This window comes from Centroberyx gerrardi, chromosome 18 (assembly GCF_048128805.1).
Source record: "Centroberyx gerrardi isolate f3 chromosome 18, fCenGer3.hap1.cur.20231027, whole genome shotgun sequence".
Taxonomy (NCBI): Eukaryota; Metazoa; Chordata; class Actinopteri; order Beryciformes; family Berycidae; genus Centroberyx; species Centroberyx gerrardi.
The window spans coordinates 16,428,348-16,448,457 of record NC_136014.1 but is presented as its reverse complement, the minus strand read 5'-3'; the positions used below and the strand labels follow the sequence as shown (position 1 = coordinate 16,448,457).

Sequence of the window (20,110 nt, the reverse complement as noted above, 5' to 3'; positions counted from 1 at the left end):
CCCACACTCCACTCCCTTTGTTGCGCAGTCACCTCCTCTGCATCTGACAGTTATCAGAAGATGAGGTCCATGGTATTCAGAGTGCAAGCTCCGCTCACAGCGGGGGGACAGATTGGAATGAAAATGTATTCGGAAGATGCGAGGGGCAGAGAAAGGGATGGAAGGGACGAGCACATTACACAGAATTGGACCGAGGGATTGATGGACATATTGATGGAAAGATTGCGCAGGGGTACACAGGAGCTTGGGGAATGGGGCCGTGGCTGTCGGTAAAGGGCAAAGAAGGGATGGTAGGGAATATATGTAAGACTGCGAGAGGGAGTGAGCGAGGTGGCTGTGAGGAAGAGTGCTGTGGAAAGGTGTCATGATAAGTGACAGGACTGGGATGTGTGCTGAGAGCTTCTCTGCTAGCAGGCTTTAACTGGTTACCTCCTCAAAACCCAGACAGCATGCTCCAAAAGAACCTCGCACCACAAGAAAACATCACACCCCTTTCTCATCACAAAACAGCAAAACATACTGACTACTATTAAGAGATGAGAAACCAAATGGCTCCATTATACCCCCTGATTATGCTGCTTTTCTCTGGCACTTTGCGGGAAAATTATGGGGAGAGAGGGGGAGGAGAAAGTAACAGACAGCAGAAAGGACAGGGCTCCTACAATAAATGCGTAGCTCTGGGTCGCAGTTAATTATGAACCTGTTCTGCATGCACTGTTTGAAATGCCACCTCTGCATTTTTATCTTTGGGCCTGTGAAAACATTTGGTATGCCGAGGGAGGTGCGGGGAGGTTCAAGGGAAAGAAAGGGAGGGCTAGAAAGAAGAATAAGAGAGGAAGGAAGGTAAAGAGGTACAGAGAAGACCTTGACAAATATGACTTGACCCGATAGAGGCCTGACAGGACTCGACTGGACCCAGTGGAGTGAAGTTGGGTCGGGTGGAAATTTCTCATTTAATTGCCTGTGGTTGTCGTGGGCCTAAGTTCAAATATATTGCTGAAAAATACTGTTATTAGGAATTTATGATTAGCAAATTGCTAGTAATTTAGTCAGGATTTAGCTGGGGTTGGGCTCACACAAAGCTAATCTCTGGGTTTGGGTTGCGCACAAATTTTCAGACCCAATTAAGATTCTAATGGAGAGCAGGATGAGGGAGTGAGGGAAGGAGCAAGGAGGTAAGAAGAGCAGGATGGGGAAGGAAGGAATGTCTTTTGAGGCACAGCTGGCAAGCTTCTCCAGGCTTCTCCATTAGTTCCCAGCCATCTTTCTCCATTTGGCCAAACATCAATTTCGCTTCCTTCTTTCTCTCTCCATTTCTCATGCCTCTTTTCCGCTCTCTCACATCTTTTTTTCTGCTTCTCATGGACTTCCAATCTCTTTCTGTCCAGCCAAATCAACTCACACTTCAGATTCAATTCAAAATTAAAACTACAATTCCCTTGCTAGTGACAGAATATTAATTCTAAATCAGTTCTTTGGAGGGTACATAATAATGTTTTTATAAAGGTTTTCAATGATCAAATTGTAAAGAAAATCCACAATTGAGTGAACTGAATGTGAAGAGAACTCATTCTCTCTGTGTAAGTGTGCTCCTTCACCATGCATGCAACTTTGTGAAACTGGGTTGTTGGTACTATTGCTGCTCTTTGTACTTAAAGAGCCAATAAGAAATAATTTTACTGCCCTATAGCACAATATACCTGCAATGTATTGATAGGGTTGTTGATCAATAACAATGACTCAACGATTACTTCACCAGGTGCTGAGATTTTGGCCTTTCAAAACTCACTTTCCAGCCCACAGTTTTGTTTGAAGCAAAGACTCTCCACCCATTGGAATTACAGACAATCCCAATCCCCAATCTTGCATTTTCAACTGCTCAACAATGGAGGACGGTGTTTTTATGAGCGAGCGACCAGCATTGCAAGGCATTTCAGCTACGAAAGCTTCGTCTCCTTGTCAAGCCAAAAACGCAAATGACAAAGCAGGATTATTATAGTATTTAACATCTTCACTAGACATTTCTGGGGGGGCGGCTGCCAGAGACTTCTGTAGGTGGAGATAAGTTCTATTAATGTTAGTGCAATTCTTTTTGGTCGCCAATAGAGGTCGATAAAGGTAATAGACTGCCTAATGCCCCTTTAAGTCTTTCCCTGAGCACGACCTCTGACTGTCATTGTATTTACAGTATAAAATAGTACATGCCCCTTTATTTTTCTCATCCTTATCTACAAGTTGTCTCTGCCTTACCTGTGTAAAAAACGGCTCGTAGATCTCCACCCCCTTGTCGGAGCCCTGGGACAGGACCTCTCTCCCACGGTGCCAGCTGTAGCGGACGGGTGGGTTGGAGTTGGCCACGCAGCGCAGGAACACAGTCCTCTCATAGTAGAACTGCTCCTTGGCTTCTCCTATACTCTGGTGCACTGTCACCACTGGGTCATCCAGGTCTGCGAAAGAAACAGAGAGGAGGAGGCTGTCAATAAATGCTTCGTTCAGGTGATGAATGAGTCGAGATGAGTTTGGACCAATCATCTGGGTGATATTCCACCGATGAATATAATTATATGTATGCCTAGTTGTGGTGCTGATATTGAACAGATCAACTAGAAAATCTTTAGTTTATCGATGATGTTCAACACAAATACAACATCCTATGACCCCAACTGCTTGAGTGTGGTTAGAGGGCCGGCCGAAAGGGTCAAAGTTCGCACTGCATTAGGAGAGCCTGTTATCGGCAAGCGGACAGGGGTTGATGTGTAAAAGGAGGTGGCAAGCCCATTACCTGAACCACACAAATTAGTAGGATGCAGCCCAAGGGCACATTGACTTTCCTAGTCAATGAGCAAGCCATTATGTGTTGCTGTCGAAGTCACACTTCATTGTTCAAACATAAGGTTCAGCAAGGATGCCAAATACCCTGCACAAACTGATATCTGATGTCCGTCACTCCAGCGAATAATATTTGACTTGCCGTCTGTCCGGTTTAGGCGCTCTGTGATTTGATGCATCTGTTACTCTACCCATTTCCCAACAGATCTGAGGGAAGTTTTACCCGGCGACAGACAGTTGGTTATTTGAAAAAGCGCTTGCGGTTGATTAAATGGATTCAAAGTTAATCATCTTACCCGGCTATCACATTAAGCCTTGGCAAATGGTGTTCATCATAACTGTGGTGTCTTTTAGCATGCTAATACTCGCCTTTTAGATTATGTCCATTTGCACGCTCAAAGAACTAGTGGAGCTAGCCATTTCCCTTTCATCTCCGTCCGAGATGTAATCAGTTTTTAACACGAGCAAAAAGGCAATTTAAGGGAGAGGATGAGAGAAGCTAATGCAAGTTATCCCTAGTACTAAAATTCAAACTGATAAAGGTTGACCTTTTTCATATGAAGGAGAAATTGATTGAGTGTATTAATGAGTGAGTTAGTGTATCAGTGAATGAGCAACAAGGTGAATGATTGTTTGAGTGATTGAGTGAGAGAGTGCGAGGAAGCAAACAGCCGAGCATCTACAATAAATGAACACCCCCGAATCTTTAACGATTATAAGCCTCCGGAGAAAAACGACATGATATGCCCTAGGAATTATTAAAGGACGAATTCATCCCCCTAATTCGGTAGCCGTGGCCCACCCCTGGATTTGCTGGGATCAGTGCCTAATCAAGGTGCATGTGGGCCACACTGCGCTGCACCCAGTCTCTGCGCTCCAGCCAGAGAATGCTGATTCCTCAGTTTCATTAAAGACATGTTCTGCCCTACAGCCCCTTAATCAAAATCTAGCAGCGGTCAATACTTCATCCAGGATCCATTACAGTGGCTCAGGTAAGAGCAATTACCTTTGGGGGATGGGGAAAAACAAGGGTGGGGGGTGACAACGCTGCGGAGAAGACAGAGCGATTGAGTGGGGCCATTTTAGAGGAGCAGATTGCTCTAAGTAAATACACTGATTCATTATAGAGAGGAGGAGTGTATGAATCCTACATCTTATCTCTGACTCTCCCCAGCTTCTCTCTCTCATCTGCTTCCTGCTTCAAACAGTCAATTTACCAACTGTGGCGGAAACAGAGTGATTCACTGACAGCCCTATCTACCCTGGGATACACGTGTCTTTGCACACTGGACCTGATTGGGGGCTGTCAACGCGGCTGTTTTTTGAGAGTGGCGACAGAGTGTGTGCCCGAGTGTGTGAGTGTGTGTGTATGTTTGTGTACCGGGTGAGGAGGGGTTTGAGCTATTAATAGGGCCAAATGATATGCAGAGAGGAAGTGGATGCTAGGAGCGCAAAGAGATAAATATGGAAATATGGAAATGTACGCACTGGATTAAAATTTGATGAATTTCAAACAAAATTCCACCTCCGCCATCAGTCTATCCCCCGTAAGGATGTTGCGCATGTCACTCTTGTGCAATTACCTTCTGAAGTCACGCTTGGCTGATTGTGAAGCTTAACTCCCTGAGCCCAGAGGAAAACCGCGGTGTACAGGCCGCCTGCGCCAGAGTTGTTAGGGTTTGTAATTGCAGGTTTACGGGTTCACAGGCCGGTAAATCTGTCCATGTACGGCTAAACGCTCCAGCGAGCTAACCTTAGCATCACTCGTGCTCACTCCCACCAACCATGACAAGTCTCAAAGCTCTGGGTTCCTCTGAAATTAAGACATGGGGGCGGGGGCAGCATGACACATTAATGTGCAAACACCAGACACATCAGATGTGAGTCAGAAAAGGTCTTACAGAGACAAGGAGAGGAACATGTTTTTCTCCAATAAGCATAACCTTCAGTTTATCACTGAGAAAAAAAGAAATCGTTTCATTCTCCCAAGTAATAGGCAAGACAAACTAGAGCAAAACTTAAGGAAGCTGATATTCCCGTTTGGATAGCGGAAAGCAGATTTCTACTCCATAGGCCTTCCCGAACATTTGTTGGACAAATAGGCACAAGTGAGTAGTTTGGATAAAAGAGAAGAGAGATGAAGACTAAAGAAGGTGCTTCATTATCACATCAAACCTTCGCTCCTTCCTTTCATGTTCAGCCCCCCCCCAAAGTAGACACCTGCACAAAATCTCTCACACATTACCTCACTCCACCCACACACACCCGGCCACCCACACACACACAAACACAGACACAGACGCAAACACACACAAGCACCCATACGCAGACACACACACACACACCTTTCTTGGGCGGTCCCTCGGGTGTTAATCTAATGCATGGCTTTCTATTTTTTCTTGTCTTTGATGTCTTTCACTCTCTGCCTGATCTACCGAAGTCATTTGGGAAGAAAACACCCATCAGGCTCACAGGCTGTCAGCTCTGAGTGTCAGGGCCCTGCGATTAATTTCACCCGAGCTCTGTGCCGCTAATCACTGTCCCAGCTTGATTATCAGGATGTCCCACTGACCTGACTGACATTTGTGTTATGTCTTTCATGGGCAAAAACAGTCCCATTAAGTCAAAGATAAGCAATTTGCTTTTATTTTATGCTTTGGGACAGCAAGAGACACACAGAGAGGGAAAGAGGTTACGGACAGAGAGAGAGAGAGAAAGAGACAAAAGGAGAAAAAGGGGGGTTGACAGCACCTAAAAACTTCAGAATTGCTGCCGTCCAGATGCTGGGTTAATGAGGTGATGATATAGTGGCAGTCTCCTGCAATCATTCTCAATAAGGGCGGCTTGCTCTCTTTGTGAGGGGCTATTTTGGTAGAAATATGGGCATGAGGCATAAGCGATTAGAGAAGCTATTACCTGGCAGCCTGCCCTGTGAAGGACCTCGCCCTCAACCTCTCTTTTAGCAGCTAGAATCTAAAAGAAGATCCTAAAGCGGTAGAGCCACCTCTAGATAAATTCGAAGCAAAAAGAGGTGAACTTCTGTTCTCACTCTGCACTGCTCAACAAAAAAACTCTCTCTGGAGCGTAGATTGATGATTTTAGACATTAAGGCTGGCTTCTGTAAGTGTGGCCTCTGCCACAACTAGATTACGTGTCTGCTCAAGGTAAGTTTGAGCAAATAGAGGAGTTTGTCTAATATTTGAAAATCTCACTGATGTCTGTTTGTACATGAAAGTGACAGCCTCAGAGAAATAAAAAGGAGAGAGTGGGAGGGGGTAATAAAGATGGGATATTGGATTCAACTCCTTAACTGAAGTATTCCCAAGTGGATACATAATGTGGGGGCTTAGTGTATTGGAAGGAGTCCTATATAATTATACACAATATGCAACATCAATATACCATGTGTAAACACACTACAGCAAATACGAGAGCACAAATAAAGCATGATATAGATGGGGTGTCATCTCAGCTTGCTGAATGGCGCGGTTTTGCGCTGCGTTTCATTTATACGGGTCGTAAGGTTAATAAGCCACATTGGTGATATATAACATCCACTCTTATACTGAGGCCTCTGATGGAATATGTGGATCCAGCATGTAATTTACTGTCAGGACATTCCCTTTCCCTCCATCTCTCAACCCCTTGGCGACGGTGACCTCTATCTCATGGGTAGACTCCACAATAACTAGCTCCTGCTGGCTATATCTATTTGGTGTCAGCTGTTGCTCCATACTAAAATGTGATTGCGGTGGCGGATGTGTGTGTTTGGGGGGGTGGTGGGGAATTATACATCCATTTTGCACAAACACCACTCTGATGATGGCGCCTGTATAAAAGAGATATCTCAGTGAACTGAATATCATTCTCCAAGACATGAGATATGGGACTGAGCGGCATCATGCGAGTGAGAGGAGAGAATCCAGGCAGGAGCTCATTCAGTGGGTGTGTGATATCCGGATGTGGCGGTGTAACGGCCATCTCTGCCACACGGTGCGTTGAGACACACATCAACAGTCACTGGACGCAGCGGACGATAAGAGAGCCGAGCGCATCTCACTGGAGAATTATTATGGGAATGCACACATGGCTAGCGTTCCATTGTTGATGTATATTTTATGATTATCATGCAAGCCGCAGCGCACAGCGAGGCCCTTGCAGATCATCTAAGTGTTAGAAACCATGAAAGAAGTCTTTTCAAACCACCCCATGAGTAATAAAACATGTTTTTTTACAGTGAAAGTCAATGTTATTTACAGTATATCCTGTGTATTCTTGCACATTAAACACTGAAGAGTCCACATGCATTATATTATACTGTAGATCTCACACACCATTTTTGTTTATTATTCCAAAATGTTATCTATCCATTTTTGCAACATGATTGTTATCAAATGAAATGTATTATTTTACATCAATATGTCATGAATATGGACAGTTTCATCCTCAAAATTATCTCTTTGTAAGCAAATGTCTTTGATTGGCTAATAACTTCAAAAGTCTCATTTTAACATTTTCAATAGCCATTTTGAAACGAAACTCTTCAAATGCACAGTGGGTTTTGTATGCTGTATAGAGCGTCAGACATTTTGAATGCACACCTAATTGGCATTTACGATTTCTAAAAAAAATAACAAATGAATAGGAATGTTTTTGTCTGGTTTTATCAGTGGTGCAATAATGAACATCCAAATCCTTGTGGCACAATACCTTTTCTAATAAAACAATGCACTTTTATTAGGTTAGGTGGCTCTGTGTGTGTGTGTGTGTGTGTGTGTGTGTGTGTGTGTGTGTGTGTGTGTATGTGTGTGTGTTGCGGCGCAATTCATTACACGACTCCCCATCCATGTTTTAGGGGTTTGGAATTGAAATTTAATCATTGGGTCAGTTGCCAGGGGAAGAAACAACTGCTCTGGTATAAAGGGGTGGACATATGAGGTTGGGGTTTATAAAGGCCACTCTGGTTTCTCTGCCAGTACCACAGTGGGGAGGTTCGGGCAAGTTAGGTTAAGGTTTGTAAAGGGCAACACACCACCTCTGCCATGGCGGCTGTTTGGCATGCCTCTGTGGTTCTGTGTAACAAGTCCTGAATTATTTATTAGGCATTTCCACATCCCTGCTTTAAGTTGAACTTAAATTTCTACTGGGGGACGGAGGGAGAAAGATGACTCTCTCTCTTTCTGTACATGCTCCTCTACTTGACTCTCTCTCTCTCTCTCTCTCTCTCTCTCCCTCTCCCTCTCTCTCTCTCTCTCCCTCTCTCTCTCGAGCCATCACAGGATATGAGCCGAGCATTAAGGTAATGGTAACTAACTCACTCTCTGAGGCCACAGTCATCAGGCCTGGTTAAGTGTAATTACTGCCAATTAAAGTAGTAATGCAGAATGGAGTCAATGGAGCGATAGTGAATGTTACAGTATGCTTCATTGTTTTGCAGCGGAGTATCCTAAATGGATTTAGAGGACGATGGCCTTGTTAGTATTGCAGTAAGATACTCTAATATATAGTAAAGTGCGCATGTCCCCCAGACTTCTACTTAATGACTGCTAATGAGTGGGAACCCAAAAAGGACAAGGCTCCTGGTTGCTCTTCATTCCTTAAGTGGAACGCAATCCAGCGAGACGACGTTAAAACTCAAGTGGGCAATGTTTCCCTCTAGCCAGATGAAGTCGTCCTGTAGTTACACATGCCATCAGTTTCTGGTCTGTTTAAACTGTTGCTTTAAGAGCTAGAGCTGTGTTCAGGATGCTGAATCCCACTTAGGACTGCTGCACCTCCATCTTCCTCAGTGACAGCGCTTTTCCAATTATGCTGTCTTAGGGGGAACACAGGGAGCTCAGACTCGCGTGTGTGTGTGTGTGTGTGTGTGCGCATGCGTGCGAGAGAGTGTGTGTGTGAATTTGCGTATCTGTACGTGTATGTGTATGCATATGTAGTGTGCTGTTTTACGCGTGTGTATGTGTGTGTGTGTGCGTGTGTGTGTGAGAATGCATGTGCATGTGTGCGCGATGTGTGTGATAAATGGAGGGGCAGACGTCAGCAGCCTCACAGCAGAGCCTCCAACCCCTCACTTCCTCCCAGTGATGGAGATGAGGAAATAATGAGGCCCAGTAGTGTTGGGGGTGGGGTGGGGGGGTGGGAGGGGTGTGTGTGTGTGTGTGGGGGTGGGGGGGTGGGGGGGTGGAGTAATGAATCTCCTCTTCATCGTCTCCCAGAGACAGTGGCGTCTGCCTCAGCCCATCTCCTCTCCCATTCATCTCCCTGGAAAACAAGAAGGCCACAAACCACTGCTCTAAACAACAACACCTAGAAATCCACCATTAGAGTCTGGAACAAAGCGCTAGTGACATGATAGAGCTCCTTTCAGGTTTCAGCTCAATGACCTTCCCTCTTGTTTGGTCTAGACAAAGTCCACCAAAGGATGGGAGATCCTTGCTGAATAATGATTTTGAAACATTCTCTTTAAATACACAGGTGACCACTCACATTTCTACTGATGTCAACAGCTCCTTTTTCAAATGTTGAAATCATCTGCTAATTGATGAAGTGATCAAAAACACTCTCAAAATAAATACTACACACTTCTGTAGTATTAATAATGTAACAAAGGTACTTGCACTTTTTATGTGCATGATTGGAGTGAGTGAAACTACGCTGACTTTAAAAACTGTTAACACCATGAGTCTTGCAAGTCTTGAAAACTCCATGCACTTGTGGCATCATACGTCTGACCATGACCTTTGTTGCTGTTCCTTCTCTCTCCCATCTTTCCTATCACCCTCCAAAGTGTAGCATCATTATAGCAGAACCTCCCAATAAATCTCAATACTCTTGGAAAACCAATACCCTGTAAAAATCTGTAACAATCTAAAAAGAAACACTATTTCCTTTCCTGCCTTCTTGGCCTTCTTTTGTAATAAAAGGCCCATCGGACCTTTGCATCACGTTTTTTTTTTTTTTTTTTACACAAATACGTGTGCCTCCTCTCATGTCAATATCCTTCTATCGACTGGGCTTTGAGGTGCAACAACCATTTTAATTTGAGCAGTCCGTTGAGACAATTCAAGACTTTGTGATCCTCGTGAGACTTCTTCATACATCATTATATCATTCCCAGCCAGCGAGTAATGATTTTTGCTCAATAAATCGCTGTTGTATAACTCAAGTCAAGATCAATCATTATTCAGATCTTGTCAGTGGGGTACTGTTTTCCATATCCAACATAGCAACTAAAAGCTAAGTAATAACTAGCTGTCAAAACATCATCCGTCGCGCCTGCCTCAAAGACAATGTTAAGAAACAAAAAGGAGATAATAAGGAAATTTTGTATTAGATAACCACGTCTGCATATACAACATGAATATATTTTAAGCTTCTGATGGGGGGGGAAAACAGAGGTAGAAGATGAGGTTGACTCTGCTGCTCTGATTAAGGGCCCCTCCCCAGAGGAAGTCCTTGAAAGAGTAATGGCCAGTCATGAACCGGCTTTACCTCCATTAACCACGCCAGCAAACATTTACATAATGTACACATAATGTGCTGATTCATTCTGTCCTGATTCAAACAAGCCTCAGATAACTCACCGTGGCCGTATTGCACCATTCATCACACCAGGTCATTTACATCCAAAAGCACTTAAGAGCTACTGCACATATATCTTTGTCTACATACATTATGGTATCTTTTCAGAAGATTGTATGATGTATCATATCATATCATATCATATCATATCATACTGTATAAGATCATATATGGATTGATGTGTATGAGTGAAAGGGCATCAAAAATAACAAACTCCCCAAACAGCATTATACTTTTCAGTGAATTATTGTTCTGTTTTGTGGCATACGGAATGCAAAGGAAAAACATTACATATGACCAGGAGAAGGTCCGCTGGCTAACAATTACATCTTCTTTCAATCTGACTCATAACTCACCCTATTGAACCTGGCTCCGGCATCTGCTGCTTCCAATTGAACCCACAAATCGATTGGTTCCCCAGAGATCGCCATCCCACACACTGCCCTCTGCATATGCACAAATATATCATCTATTCACTTCACAACAGACTCTCCGGAGCACATAAATGTAAGCGCAGAGTGCAAATACCTATAATGAAGGGATATGCCAGTTAATGGGAACTGCATAATGTCTCAGTCAAAACCCTGTTTTTATTACCATGTGCTGGATTTATGTAAGTCAATGTTTTCACCGAAACTCCCTGCCTTCTCTTGCTCTGCACACACATTTACCCAGGCACCTTGCAGCCGGGCAGCAGGAACTGGACACCTGATGAGATAGGAAGCGCCACTTGTAGTGACCGACTGGATAAAGCAAAGCCGGCACGGCCGCTATACAAACACCATCAGCCGCTGTTTGGTCTCTGAGCTCCTTCATGAACTCGCCCGATGGAAGGCAAACATAAAGCAGACACACTTCCACGAGCCCGCCTCGCACCGCACAGCGCCGCACAGCGTTGCAGAGCAGAGGGGGCGTATGCCAAGACATGTTAAGCCTTTGACATGTGTGTCTGAGTCAGGACCGCACTGGTGGAGAGTGTGTTCATGCATAAGCATGGGCTTCAACCCAATAGGCAGCCTCTATTTCTGTTTCCTCTCACACACACATGCACACACATAAACGGACATGCACATGCATGCGTCTCAAATCTAGCTGAACACTGCTGTTGCCAAAAAATGATTCAAGCTCATACGCTGGTACGTGTGCCTACACACACACACACACACACACACACAGCTTCTGCGCTAAAATTCTCTGGCTACCGCATTAGCAGTGTGGAGTACGGGCGGTGTAAGTCCTTCCACAGATAACGGGGAGAAAGCAGGCCATTGTCTTATTCTAATCCTTCTTTTGAAGGAGCATAGTGAGAATATCAAGACAGAGGAGATGTGTGTGAAAGCTTCAGTAAAATAATATCCATAGTCAAGTAAATTGTTTCTCACAATATCAACACTACCTGATTCTTACTATTCCACAGCCACTGACTAATACTACCTGGCTAGGCAAACAACATTAACATCAGCTGCCTAACATTAGCATACGGACCAACATTACAAAGTGCTTTTTTTCTCCTGTTATTCTTGTTACTCTAGCAAACTGCATATTTTATTTTTTCTCTGCACAGCATCTGTGTTCTCATAATACAGCTTTCTATTAAATGTTGTTGGGCTTATTGAAAGCGCTGAGTTTCCTTTATCAACCTCTTTAAGTGCTGAGCTGGATTGAGCAGTTTTAAGATACACCAAGTTGTTTTGTTATTTATCCTTCAACTGTAATCATTCTATTTCACTTTCTCTGAGTTTATTTGACATACTATAGATTTTGGCACCAATAATAGACTTTATGAATGGCAAGGATTTTACTGTTTATCAGTAAGAAGGAGTCATTTTTGTTACAGAGTTGTGTCTTTGATGAAAGCTGCGGCATCACTTAAGCAGATTAAGATAATAAGAGCAATTGTTTATGTTTTGAATACTGCCACTTATTGGAATGCGAGTCATAAGTTTGAATCAGCCAGAGTAAATTTATAACTGGGAATTTTACATGCCCTTAAACTCCTTGCTACTGTTTGTTTTTTGCTCAGTCCCTTCAGTGGATACTTTCTCCTCCTTGCCAAATCACTTTTAGATATATTACGCTGGTGATGGTCAATGAACTCCCTGAGCCTGCAATAAGCTGCCCCTGCAGAACTCTAAGCCCTTCCCCATCAATCTCTCAATGAAACATTAGATGCTGCACCAAAATTAATGCAGCTGAAATTAAATGAAAACATTGAAAAGACTCCCCTGTAGGAAAAAGAACTGAACATCTTAAGCTTAAAATCGATCAGTGTAGGAGTTGGGCAAGGTTCTTTATTAACTTTGGAGAGGACCTTCCCCACAGACCTAACAGCGGACAAACACAACTGAGGTGTCAGCAGGTATAAAATGTGCTTAGATGGACTTCTGAGCTTTGTAAATACGTTAGCTTTGAGCTGGCTATAGCTAATATCAGCTCCTCTGGGCTAGAGAGGTCAGTTATTACCATTAATTATCCCTCCCTGTCTTTGTCTGCCTCAGTCAGCTCCGAGAACAATCTCACCTGGGTGATAAGTTTAGAAAACTTTCTCTCTCTTTCTCTCTCTCTCTGTCTCTCCCTCTCTCTCTCTCTCTCTGCCCTTCTCCTCTCCATTTGGCCTTCCTTCTTCCTTTCATTTCATTTTATTGAAAGTGAGTCAAGGAGTCTGCCGTGGCTTTTATGAAGACGGAAGGTTTTGGAGAGTACACTTTGATCTAATAAAGGTGCATATATGAATAAGACCTCTGGTGTTTATTTTCAAAAATGAAAACAAGACCCTTGATTTAAGGAAGAAGAAACAAATAAATGGTACGGAAAGAAAACCAAGGAGGAGATTGTAAAAAGATCATATGGGTTTTAAGCCTTTCAATATAATACATATGCTGAGGCCCTGTCTCTGGCACAGTATCTTCCTTCTGTTGCAGTGGAGCTGTCCACTCTAACTGCTGGTTTTATTTCTGAGATTTAAACAGATTGGTATGAACAGAGACACACCGGCAACATCTGAAAGAGACAGCAAACATAATTCAAGGTGTTGTTGTTGGGAGGCCCAGCTCCAAAACACCAATTTTAATACTAATTAAAACTCATGGCTGCAAAGCACTAAAAATAGCATGTACTGCAAGAGGCCCATCAATTAAACTCACCCCTAGGGGACAGCTATAACATTCCTCAGGAGAAACAATGTGCTTTTGCTGGATGTGCAACATAATACAGAACTAACTAATGAAGTGCACATACTGTAATACAAGGCCAGATGCAAGGACGTCATCAGGCTAACATTTTAAAATGCTGCTGCGTATTGAATATCTGCATAATAAATCTCAATTCCATTCAACTACTTGAAGGTTATTTTCATATCTCTCCATGTCGTACAGCACAGTAACTTCAGTACATGAAGCAATTACATAGTGAAGCACAGTACAGTCATCCTGCTGAGGAAGTGGCCATCTTGTGCTGTCACCACCCGTCACTTTTGTATTGTGTGTCAATCATTTATATGGTGCTGTGTGAAAATATTCTAGCAATATCCACAGAGAAAGAGATGGGAATGCCATGGCTGCTCATGGCATCATAAACACTACTAGTCATTACAATATGAAAAGCTAATGAGATGAGTTAAATGGATTATTTCATGCTACATGCATTCATTATCTCCCCTTTTTTTATGCATATGCATTAGGGGAATAAAATAAAGAGTGCCTATTGACACATTTATGATTTCTCAAATACACAAATTTACAATTTAAGTGGATTGCATAGTTTATTACAGTGGTTTTCAATCCTGGTCCTCGGCACACAGAGTACTACAGTTTTTACCAGGTAGTTAATTGTAGTGAAATGCATTCACCTGGCGTCCCAGCTGTAAATCAGCCCCTGATTGGATGGCTAGAATGAAAACCAGCAGGGTCTCTGGGTCTTGAGAACCTGGATTGAAAACCACTGGTTTATTAAACGGTACTCTAGAAAGTAACGACTATGTGATTGGAACATAATCACTCACCAACCATGTAATTACAATGTACTGTGTCTATATTAGCTTACGTTCCACAGCATGCAAACCCAGAGCACAAAATGCCAAATAATGAGGCTCACTGAGAAATCACACTCTCTGACTATTCTCAGGTTTGTCTCCGAAGTGTAATCTGGCTCCGTTCCCTCCTCTGCTCTTCCAGCTCTTTAGTGCAGCCAAGGAGAAATGGTGCACCGAGGGAATGAGGCTCCGACTGTCAGCTGCTGAGATGCATTCAGCCCTGCTCTCCCCCACCCAACCAGCTCTCTACTAAGGCCTTCCACAAGCTCTCTAAACAACCTCTGCACAAGCTTTCAATTCCACAACCTCTGCACATGTCAGTCCAAATAAACAGGTACATGGGCCGTATGTAGCACAGACACCATGGGGCAAGAATAAGACAGAGACAGGAAGGCAAAGAGAAGGAATATATGGAGAAAGAGATAGAGAAAAGGGCTGTGACAGAGGAAGACTCCCTACACAAACAGGCACAGGTGTGACAGACTGACAGGGGTGATTGGCAGATTGCAGGGTTTTTAGACACCAAATGAAAGTGGCTTTCCTTACTTTCGTAACCCTTGTTGCACCTGTCTAAAGAGGGAGAGGAAGAGGAGAGGAGAGGAGAGGAGAGGAGAGGAGAGGAGAGGAGAGGAGAGCTGCAGGACAGAGTGTTATTCATACCGCAAAAGACACACTCAATGATGTATCAAATGAGGGTTGGTTTTACTGGAAGGGCGTGCATGGATTGGCTTTGGCTGAGGTGCATCTTATTTTGTCCAAAAAATCTCTGCTCCACTACACCTTTCTTTCCCCTGTGAGTATGAAATGGATTTCTGACACCAGATTAGTGGGAGGGGGGGACATCCATTTTCTAACATGTAGCAATTTTGGACTTTGCAGCTTGGCCAAAAATGCCAGAATTTTAAGTGGACCTCAGTGGAAGTTTATGAGGCTGAAAAATAAGATCCCAGATAACTAAAATCATCTGTTACTTAGCGTCTTAGTGGAACACAGTTAATTACAATGTGCCTACATATTACTCAGTGTATATTAACTCCTCCTGTACAGGATGCGTCATGTGTGATGTGTGTGATGCGTGTGATGCGTGTGATGCGTGTGTGCAGTGAAAGAGCCTGGGGAGGTGAGCTGGAGGGTATCTGAGGGTCTGTGATGAAAGAGCAATGACGTGTCTCTCCATTCAAGAGGTGAAATGGGACAATCAATATGGAATCAATAAAAACAATAACACTAAATCACCATTTTCTTTGATTAATGCTAATGAATACCTTCTCCGTATGGTGGGCAGATACTTTAAAAATAGAGAGGTTGCACTTATAGTCAATGGGCATGTCAGGATAATAAAGCGTTTTAGCTTAATTAACATTCTCATGAGAGTGCAGGGGTCTCTTTGGATGCACTAGCTTCAAATAACCACATTTTAATTTACAGCACAAGTACAGAATAGTGCTGTATTGGGTTATAAAGTTTCATGTTACACTGGCAGCACTAGTTAGTGGTGCTACAGCTATTTTGAGAAAACAACAGTCTCTTTCAAAAGAGGGACTTTTTTTAAATTTGGAAATTTAGAAATGAATATTGCAGCACTCTTTTGATTTGGTACTATAATATTGTTTTGAGGACATTGGATTGATTTATTATTGAGTGGTGAATACTGGTTGTAATAAAAAAACAAAAGTGTAACAGTAATGCCAACTGCACTATGTCTTACTGCACTGCCATGAGACCAACTTTTTGGGAGCAGTAGCCTAGCGGTTACAAAATGTTTTCTATCCGCATAATCCTTTTCAGGGTCGTGGACGGCTGGAGCCTATCCCAGCATACATTGTGCAGAAGGGAAGGAGACACCCTGGACAGGTTGTCAGCCCACTGCAGGGCAACACAGATAGACAGACTCTCATATTCAAACCTATGGGCAATGTAGCATCTCAAATCCACCTAATTTACAAGTCTGTGTAGGTAGGAATGTGGGAAGAAACCCATGAAAACACAGGGAAAACTCCATACAGAAAGGGCAGGGCTAGGAAACAAACTAAGAGCTAATTACTGAGGCAACATGCCGCCTCATTCATGCTCAATCAATCTTAAGTAAATCTTATACCCTTGTAAACTTATAATAAACATCAAATTGAAAATGCTAATCTTCCTGAGAGCAATCAAATTCCTCACCACTTTTTTTTAATTGAAATCAGTCTGGTGTTCTGTGACAGCCAAGTGTTTTACTTACAGTAGACATCGACCCTGATGGACTTGATGGCAGGGGAGCCAAGGCCATTCTCAGCCTTGCAGTAGTAGCGGCCTCCCTGGGTCCTCTGGATCTTTGCAATGTGCAACGTCTCGTTGAACACGCTGGAGTCCTGGAAGCGGTCCGACACACTGCCTGCTGTCTTGGTCCATCGGATCTGGGCAAGAACAAAAGGGCAGAAGGCAATTATAGCAACAAAATACCCTCTGGACCCCACGGTATTTTCAAGTTTGAGTCCAATTTAAATTGTTCACCTCTGGTTCTTTTTGAGTATGCATGCCACTGGACTGAGGGATCAAATACAGCTTTAGGTAGGAAGTAGATATACAGTATAAAATGGGATGATGGATTGGAATAAAGTTATTGTCTTCTCGTATGTTGTACTGTGCTTTTTAAACTGTTCTGTGTTTGATGCAATGCACAAACAACTTATAAATACAATCCTGTTTTAAACTAAAACAAGATAACTGTTGTCATGTTGAGTTGAAAAATGGCACCCGACAGAGGGCAACTGGTCAGCTGAAAAATCCTCTTCTAACTTCCTCTCTTCCTCTGTTCCACATAACACTGACCTCCATGTAGCCCTCTCAGCTTGAGTACCTTTCACTAACTGATGAGACCCAGTTAGCCTATGGCATCAAGGCGTAATGAAAGGTGAAATAGTGTTACTCTCCAACATGAGGTTGTAATTGACTCTCCATCATCACCCTCTCCTGTCCTCATTAAAGCATACAGCATGAACAGGTACTGTGACAACTGTGGCCTGGGGGCCGCAGAGACAGAACCACGGAGCATGGAGCTCCATTCAATCCCTCATCCTAAGTAAGCTACAGATGGACTGGCTTTGCCTGCAGAGCCTCACATATCTCTGTCTAGGCAGGGGAGGCTATGAATTAGAATTCAATATCTCCACACTGGATGGTGATAGCATCGCCTTGGATACTGATAGCATCCTATTTTATAGAGATAGCATCAGATGGAACGGGGATATCATTGCATGGAAGGATGGGGATTGGGTGCTATCTTGGGAGATTGCTGTGCTGTGCTAGCTGTGGGGTTTTACCCATGTTCAGCTCCTTCCTCAGGTTACATCTGTTTGGAGTTTGGTCATTTTCGAAAGAGAGATTGAGAAAGGAAAGGGAGAATGAAAGCGGGGGTGGGAGGGTGGGAGGCCTAAAACCTGATAATGGTATCATATTCCAGAGGCTTCTCGGAGCCTGAGGCTAGAGGAAGACAGGGAGAGGATTTCACAGAGAAGTTGAAGTTTATCATTACAGTTTCTGAATCTCTGTCTGGCTTGGGGTGTTACTGTTCAGAGTGGTAGAAAGAAACTAACTAGCCTGACACTCATAGACAGTATGTTGTATTTCCCCTTTTCATCGACCTCCTGCTCTAAAAAAAGTAACAAAGTCTGTAACCAGACTGTGCTTCTGTGCCATCCCCTTTTACAGGCTTTAAGTGGGTATATTAACATTAAAAATAAATGCCTCTAAATGGATACACTGCACATAAATGCCTTCAGATGCCATGTTTCAAATGCATCAAGAGACATCCAGAGAAAACACTCCATGAAAAAGCCCAAACTCAGCAAGTGATCGATGCTAAAGCCCAACTGTGAGTAAATCTGGGACCCTATTATAGCAGTTAGGGACAGCATGAGTTCAGCAAAACAAGCCCTGAAGTTAAATAAGTTATGAGCATAAATTAGATAAAGCAAAGTTTTTGAATTCTCTGTCACTCTCCTACAGTGCTCCGGATCCCCTCATGCAAATACAAAGGGAGCTGGCTTATGGCGACCTCAGCAGAATTCAATATTCTCCCAGCTTATAGCCCCATTCATTTCCTCTGCCTTTTGTGTAAAGAGCTTTGAGTTTTAGGAAAGCGCAGTATCAATAAGTGCATTGTTAGAGTGACACTAAGAAGTGGGTATTCAAATACCCTTCATATTTTCAAAGGGGAAGTGCTCCTGTTTGTTTCACATGGTGGTAGACCACATTATCGGTGAGCTTTCAACTCTCCCCGTACCCTGAAGCTATTTTCATTCCTCCTCTCCTCTGACTTTTTACATCTGAGCACCTCTACCCACAGGGGGAGTCCTGAAGTACGCCTGGTGAGAACAGTTTGACCCTCTTCACTCTCCTTAGTGGAATGCAAACACTCTTGATCTGAGAGGAGCTGGTGGATTTGAGCAATATGATTTTTTGCTCTTCCTACCCCACTCACATTCTAGCTGAGTTTTTTGGCTATTTTTATTACTTCTATCTCATTCTTTTGAGGAAACCCAAAAGGGGCATGTAAGTATAAACTGAGGAATAATTCAAAACTGCCCAAGATGTGCAGCCATTTTGTCTTCATCATTACATGATGCTGTTGTAATGGCAGAAATATTTTATTCCAGTCTGTACCTTGTGATTGCACACATAGATTATTACCATGAAATAACAACTGTCTCCAAAGTCACAGTTTTGTTATACAAAGAAATTATGACTATCCACAAATGTGTCCTGTTTTCCAAGGTCTCGAAAGGGTTTCATGTTTATCCTTATAATGTATGGAAGAGAGGTTAGAAGTTCACATTTTGCATATTCTATGCAAAGCAAAGCATTAAAAAACATGAAACCGTTTAGTTCTTTAGGAATAGGCAAAGTCATTACAATGATAATGGCATTCCCTGTAAAGTCACAGACATCCCAATAGAAAGATCAACATTTGCTTACAAGGAAAGTAGAACCTCGCCTAGATTTGTATCCAACTGAAAATCCCAGCAGCGTTTGAGATCACACACACACAGCGATGTCACAGCTAATTAAAATGCGCACAGTGTCTGTTGTTATGCAGGGATCATATGCTAGAGCACGCGTCTTCTGTGAATCTCCCATAATGCCTGCTGTGACGTTCCCCTCTCCTAACTACAGACTGGTTTCTAATTGCTCGCCATCTTTTCTTTTAGGCACTGATGGGGGTCTGTGCAGCTCAGTGGTGCAGCCAAGTGTGGCTGAGCATGACAATCAAGCGATCAGAGGAAGCAACAGGGGGTCCAAATCACAAACTGTGAGTGCACAGACTCCACAGGTCTATATTAGAAAATACTGCCCCTTATGTAAAAAACTGAATGGCCGCACAACAAGTTACATTACCAGAGTCTTTCACATTGACCTAAAAGATGTGGCATGTTTAAAACTGCAAACAGCAATTGCAGGCATGAATCAAATAGAGGACAACACAATGACAGACTTATGAATAGACGATTAATCAGATTTTTTTGGCTGTCGCTGCTGAGCTAGATTTGGTCTAGCGCTGCAGCAACATTCACAGTGCGAGACAATTGAATGAACAGGGCTGCTAATGAACCTCAAAGTGTGATGCATCCGATGGCTATAAAGAGATGACTCCCATCAATGTGGGGGTTCCTTGTTGTCATATCATCA

At 43.1% G+C, this 20,110-nt stretch overlaps 1 protein-coding gene across 1 annotated transcript in view; it reads right to left on the bottom strand.

The window, feature by feature from the left end:
* LOC139915419 (MAM domain-containing glycosylphosphatidylinositol anchor protein 2) overlaps window positions 1–20,110 on the bottom strand; it is a 143,447-nt gene that overhangs the window by 69,866 nt on the left and 53,471 nt on the right. Inside the window, exons 3-4 of the mRNA XM_071904051.2 lie at window positions 16,665–16,839; window positions 2,251–2,447 (exon numbers count right to left, since the gene is read on the bottom strand). Coding sequence (XP_071760152.1) covers window positions 2,251–2,447; window positions 16,665–16,839 — 372 coding nt within the window. The remainder of the gene's footprint in view (window positions 1–2,250; window positions 2,448–16,664; window positions 16,840–20,110) is intronic.